The sequence below is a fragment of the Phaethon lepturus genome, unplaced genomic scaffold (genome assembly GCF_000687285.1).
Source record: "Phaethon lepturus isolate BGI_N335 unplaced genomic scaffold, ASM68728v1 scaffold4423, whole genome shotgun sequence".
In the NCBI taxonomy this organism is placed as follows: domain Eukaryota; kingdom Metazoa; phylum Chordata; class Aves; order Phaethontiformes; family Phaethontidae; genus Phaethon; species Phaethon lepturus.
The window spans coordinates 37580-44141 of NW_010531081.1; the positions used below are offsets into that span (position 1 = coordinate 37580).

Sequence of the window (6562 nt, forward strand, 5' to 3'; positions counted from 1 at the left end):
TGCTTCCTCGGCACCAGAGGAAGATTAGAAGCATCCAGCAGTGCCATACTCAGGAAGTTACCAAGAAACTGATCATTAAAGACTGGCACTTCTCAGCCACTGGTAAATAACACTAGCCGATGGCAGAAGTTCACAATTACTGATATTATCAGCCAGTGGCAAAGACCATCATAGTAAGAGCAGTTTGTTTCATAGCACCGTAAAGCCACTAGGTCCAGCTGGGTGGTTGACAGACAGTAAGGTCTGAATTCTTAGGGTCTGTCAGCTAGGAAATCTTCAATATTTCCATGAGATTTCAATGATTTGCGCATCAGTGGATTCAACCTGCAGACTTCTATTCACTGATTTGTTAATGATTTATGCAGTACTATGAGGCTATGAAAGATCTACTGGCATAAGGAAGCAAAAGGGGAAGAAAATTCTTCATTTCAAGTGACACGTGACATTTATTATTAATTTTGATAAGGGCTGGTAGGACAACATTTTGTTTTCTGGTCAGTGAAACCTGAATCAATTAGGACTGCCTCTTGCTGTGTAGAGCTTAGAGCATGTACTGTCTATGGTGTCAGGTTTGAAGGGTTGGGTTTAGCCTATTTATTAGTTGTCTGGTGCCTCTGTGTCTGAAAATCTGAATGTGCTCCAATCCCCCCACTCTTCCTGGCTGATGGCATCCTTGCTAATGTCTCCCGAATCTATAGCCCAAGGTCAGAGGATGCGGTAAATTAAGAATTGATTCGTTTTGAGGTGATAGCAGTCATCCGATAGCAAGCAAGAGAAACTTCTTTTCCATGCCCCATTGCCCTCTAACGGCCAGTGTTGAATTTGCACAGCAAAGTGGACAATTCAGAGGGCCAGATAGGAACTACTGAGGAAATTGGTCTGTTGTGATGATCCAGTGTGTGTGCCTGATTTTCAAGAACCCCCCAAAACTGTTCACAGTGAAGATTGGTTTAGGGTTGCAAAGAGGAAAGGGTTTGCTCTGCCTTGGTAGCACCATCCCTCAGGGACAGATGGGGGGGAAAAGGGATGAAAGAGGGTGGTAAATTCAGAGATTGAAAAGAAACAGGAAAAACAAGACATTTTTGTTTCACCATGGAATAAGGGGAGATGGAGGAGTGGAGTGCTCACTCATGCTAAAAATAAATCCCACCCCAAAACCAGTGGTAAACTGCTGTGCTTTTTGGGAGCAAGGCAAGGGTCCAGCACATGGCTCCTGCGTAGCAAATGCAAATTCAGCCAGCGTCAGTTGACTGGTGGTGATTGCACAGTGCCAAAAGCCCTGGGTATCTTACCATATGATGCCAGCAGGTGGGCTTGCTGCTCCGCTGTACCGTGTGTGTGGCAGATCCTGCTGCGCAAGGGACCCTGAACCAGGAATAAGGGAACAGCTGGACCTGGATCAAACTATGGGAGTTCAGTGAAAAGTGCAAGACTGCAGACAGAACTGCATCTGATGATGTACCAGCACTCTGGAGTATGTCCTGCAGGCTCTTGATAACTGGAGCACTGAAGAATAACACAAGTTTTCTTGGGTTCACTTTTCTCTTGCAGTAAAGGCTTTTTAACAGTAGATGTCACGTTTGCATAACGGAACAACAGATTTTACCTACAGACGAGCCCTTTTGTGCAAGGTCTGGCTGGAACACAGAACGTGCTCCATCATAGGAGATCCTATCACCTGTCCTATGGATGCTGGGGCCAAGAAAGCTGTAAATCTAAACTGCTATAGGTGTGTGCTCTTCTGTATTTTTCTTAGGTTTCTACTGCAAGTCACTGCTGAAGATGTATGCTTGGTGTACAGCACTCGCACTCTGCTTGGGTGCTGGGGTGCAGGCTTTGCTTACTGAAAGTGTGCAGATACTAAGGAGGTTTGAGCCTGTACAGGTCAGACAAAGTACTCGTTTTCTGAAGGACAAAGTAAGCCCAAGCTCCATGGTTTGGGAGTTGAATCTTAGAAAGGTAATTAAGCAAAAGCAAGTCTCTAGACTTCAGCTTGCTTCAAATCTCTGTATCCTTGGAAAATTCTTGAGTGTTCACAAAGAGGAAAAGGTCGGAAAACACAAAGAAACAGATTTTAAGGTGGCAGAAAAATTGGCATGTAGTATCTTGTCAACCTTTATTATAAATTTAATTCAACTTTACTGGCTAACTTGGCAGGGTTTGGCAATACCTGTGAATGATCTTTTTAGTCCAGTCATGAGTTTTAGGGATTTGGCAATGTTACAAATGATCACACTTTACACTGTTGTTGTGTGTTTCGTGTGCAAGCGATAATCTTTAAAAAACAAAACAACTACCTCCAGTTTAGATAGAATACTTCTCATACAGAAGTCTGTGTAAATATATTAATTACAGTTCATAAAAAATAAGTTCTAAATGTTTACACCATAGTCAAATACAGATAGATTAAAATCCATTTCTGACTCAAATGAAGAAGCAATTATCCAAAGTGAAAGCAAGCTATGCTCTTCCAATAAAATCTATCCTAAAACAAAAAAACCACCTCACTCCTCAAGCTGAAGACTGTAATCTCATCACATATGCATTCTGCAGAGCATACAGTACTTGATTTGCAACCTCAAAGCAAGCCTAGCCCAAAAGAAGATGATGGGGTTTTTATATGCATTTGTGTATCAGAGACAATGGCGCTGCCCTGTGCAGCTGCAGTAATGGTCACTGTAAATAGCAAGGCTCTGCATGTGAAAATTAACTGTACCGTTACGTGTTTAGTAGCCAAACAAGGTTATGTAGATCAGGATTTCAGCAGGTGTGAGCTGGTTTGCGGACTTGAGGGTTTCAGGCCCTCTGAGGATCACGTTTTTCTAAAAGTCCTAGTAGGCCCTGGTCAGAACCAAGTACAGGTAAAAGCTAGTATGCACAGTGCTGGCCCAAGGCCCCAGATCTGGTTTTGGTAGTTTGGCAGCCTTGTGGTCATCTTTAGCAAAGCCAGTATGCCCAAGGGCTGGAAAGTGCCTTCCCGAGCTACAGTGTAATCGATTTGGATCCCTCTTCTGATTTTAATCCTGATCCAAACCCAAATCCAGTTCAAACTGGAACTTCTACAAAAGTACTTCTGGTCCAGGGCAATTTTGTTGCTCTCTCGCGCTCTCTCCCCCCCGCCCCCTTCTGTGTGCTTTAACTTAAAAATATTGATGCCAACCACATGAATAATATCAGCGCCAGTAGTAACAATAGCATCAGTGCCAGCACCCTCATGGTATTATTACCATCAATGCCAACAGTATCATGCAGATCTATGCCAGCAGGCCAATAGTGTCAACAATGCTGATGCCAACAGGCCAGAACGAATGAAGAACCCCTCAGTAATAAACCAGTGCGCAAAGCCTCATGCTGCGATGCTGTCCCACAATAACAAACCCCTGCACCCAGTGTAGTTCTCATTAGCAACTTTACAATAACACACCCCTGTGCAAGAGCAATTAAACAAAAACACCAAGGTGTGTATATCCTGGAAGGGAGAAATACTCAGCTATTTCTGGAGCTGAAGGGAAATTAAATAAATGATTAAGGATTTTGTTGACTCTGCTTTTCTGAATTTTTCTGGCCAAGTGCAGTGGTGGCAGCTGGAGCTCTTTTTAAATGAGCACAGCCTGAGCACTCAGAGCACTTTCAAGCAGCAAGTGGTTTGACTCCTGCATGCTTTGCCTTTGAGCATACCTCCAGTTCTGCCTACTCAGCAGAGGAATCTTGTTTAACAGGTAGTCTAAGGATTAATGAGAGAATCCCATCCAAAAAGATGCAGTGCATTTCCAGTGTGTAATCTTATTATTCCAAGGCTAGTTCAGGCCTTGAGGACACAAACTTTTCTCCAAAGGGCAGGAAGGATTTTTCTTTTTCCAGAACTTGCATGTGAAGGAGAAGGTCTGGTCTGTTGCTGAAGAGAGGGCTGGCAAAGATCCAGAAATGCAGCAAAAAGTTTACAATTTGCAAACAGAGAGTAGCCATGCTTTGCCTGATCTAGGTCTGCACCCAGAAAAGCGGTGTAGATGCAGGGCATCCCAGTGCAGCCACATCTTCTGATGGTGGCCTAGGATGTTACGCAGCTTTCATAACTCCTCAGTCTGCTCCTTGGTGCAAGCGGCGATTCTGCTTCGTTTGCTTTTGGACAGTAGCTTGATGTCATCACCAAAGAGTTCCTCGCTGTTTGAAAACCAACGTTTTTCTTTCAAAGCAGCTGTCAGTCAGTTGTTCTTTTTTAAAAGAGAACAGGAAGACTATCTTGGTTGCTTTTGCCAAAAGTGGAGGAATCGAGGGACAAATACCCCTGAAAATTTCAGATATCTCGATCAGCCCTACTCCAGAAGCTTCATACTCTGGGGTTAATTGGAGGTTTTAAAGCCTACATGAAAAAGAAAATGTTAAATAAATCACAGTGTGCCTTGGTGCAGTTTCAGCAAATTACACCCCAAAAGAATTGCTATTCACATCTGAACTCGGGTTACCTTTGGTGGAGGTGGAGGTTTGCCTTTGGGAACTGGGGGATGAGCAGGGTTTCTCTCTGGTGCCTATAACAAAAATGTAGTTTAAATGCCATTAGGCTTTTCTGTCTGAGCAGCTGCAGAACCTCTGCAGACCTCAGCTGCTGCTACTGTTATCTCATGTGTTTACTACAGCATTTCCCTAGTGGAAAAGCTAGGGTTGAATTAGATTAAGCTGTCCGCATACAAGAAGGCACAATAATACAAATACACAAGGGGTATAGATCTTCTGTTTCAGAAGACCACTGAGCTATTCTCAATGTTTAAATTCATCTGTATCGAGTGTCCATGCTCAAATAGACTGCTTAGGAAGCTAAAGCTGATCACATGCTCAAGGTGCATGTTGAGGAAAGCATCTCTAAAAACAGTAGGATTTAAATCTGTTTTTATAATCAAGCTGATATGGGGGGGTATATTTATTTTTTACTTAGTCTTGATCCATAATTCTTTATGTAGGTGGTACTATGCAATTATGTTGCTAGTGTGAAGATGGTTTCTATACCATTGTATCAGGTAGGCAGGGGGCTCAAATGCTGAGATGGTAAATATTTGAGGGAGGCATTTTTGTTTAAGTAGGATGCTTTGGATTTTTTAATGGAAAATACTCATATTCTTCTGGTTTCCAATTTTTTTAAAGAATTTAAAAACCACATACATATGTATATATATGCATGTTTATGGAGAGCCTCTCATAGGTGGCATCTTTGGAGACTTACCACATCTCCACAATACAGGGACTATTGCAGACACATGTAGTAGCAAAGATGCTCATCATTCGCATTGTGTTTACACCTGAAATCCCTGTTGGTTTGGACTCCTTGTACTCTTGCTAATGAGATGTGCTTGTGATGGCTTACAGGACTCCTTGGCACAGATTAAGAGTTTCTTGTGCAGTTTAGGATTACATGGCAAAAAAGGTGACTCCTACCCTAAAGAATATGTGGTTTGAATATCTGTGACTTGGGTTTTTTTAATCATAGTCAGAAATGAAAAATACTAATTGGCATCTGATAGTCATTTGCAACTTGGGTGAAAGATGGGAAAAGTTGCAGGGTTATTATACTTACAAAAATCTCTTCAGTGCGAGAAGAGGTTGGTTTGGTAGAAGGAACAGGAGGTGGGGGACCTTTTGGCCTTATAGAAGGCTGTAAAAGAAGAGAATATAAAACATATTGATCCTATATACATACTGTGTATGTGTGCATCTGCATGTTCCCATGGGAATGTGCAGGCTTGTGTTCTATATAAAAAGTGCATTAATAGGGGTAAAAGGATGCATTCATTTCGGAAGCAGGGATGCTTTATGCTATCTAGCCCTGAGAAAACATCAGGGCCTTATCCGGAGTGCAGTGATTTCCCCACCTTTGGGATCAGATTGTCACTGCAGGTCTCCAGCATGGCATGAGCTGGTATGTGCTGTCTTCCCCAAAGCCAACATGAAAGCAAAGGAATTCTCTAGAAGTACTTACGCTCTGGAGCTGTGGCTTATTCTCCTGCAGTGGAGGTACAGGAAGAAGAAGCTTCTTATCATTCATCTGAAAACAGGGAACAGTTGAATTGGATGCAGCCCTTATCTTATGTGTTATCTTTGCATGCCCCTTTACTGCAGGCAGATTACTCCGGGACTTAGTGCCATGTGCTTTCTCCACACCCTCCCCGTGCTGGGATTTGCAGCACTGTACTCACAGCCTCACATGAGTGTTTTGAAACCCTCATGGAAGTGTAGTTAGCGCACTTTGGCTGATGAGTTCCGATGTTGCAGCCCCTTGGTTACAGTCCCAGGGAGCCCTACAGCTGACCCAGCGCCTCCCCGCTCTTACCTTCTGGGCTGGTACCGCCAGGACAGGGTGTTCTCTGCGTCTTTGTTCTTGATCCACAAAGACTTGGTTTGTGGCTCCAGGTCCCCTTCTGGTCTGGCAGCTATGCAAATATTACATATAACTGTAAATCTTACCCTGACTGAAGTAAAAAAAAAAAACTTGCTGAAGTTGAATGCCTGCCTTATTCCTATTGGTGTGTCATATAGCCATGTCCTTTCTTTATTTCTTCTTCTCCCCCCCCCC

General features: G+C 43.1%; 1 protein-coding gene across 1 annotated transcript in view; it reads right to left on the bottom strand.

Moving 5' to 3' along the window:
* Positions 1-4327: 4327 nt before the first annotated feature.
* ADAM28 (ADAM metallopeptidase domain 28) overlaps positions 4328-6562 on the bottom strand; it is a 21160-nt gene continuing 18925 nt past the window's right edge. The window contains exons 20-24 of the mRNA XM_010284429.1: positions 6320-6419; positions 5969-6034; positions 5567-5644; positions 4464-4526; positions 4328-4360 (exon numbers count right to left, since the gene is read on the bottom strand). Coding sequence (XP_010282731.1) covers positions 4328-4360; positions 4464-4526; positions 5567-5644; positions 5969-6034; positions 6320-6419 — 340 coding nt within the window. The remainder of the gene's footprint in view (positions 4361-4463; positions 4527-5566; positions 5645-5968; positions 6035-6319; positions 6420-6562) is intronic.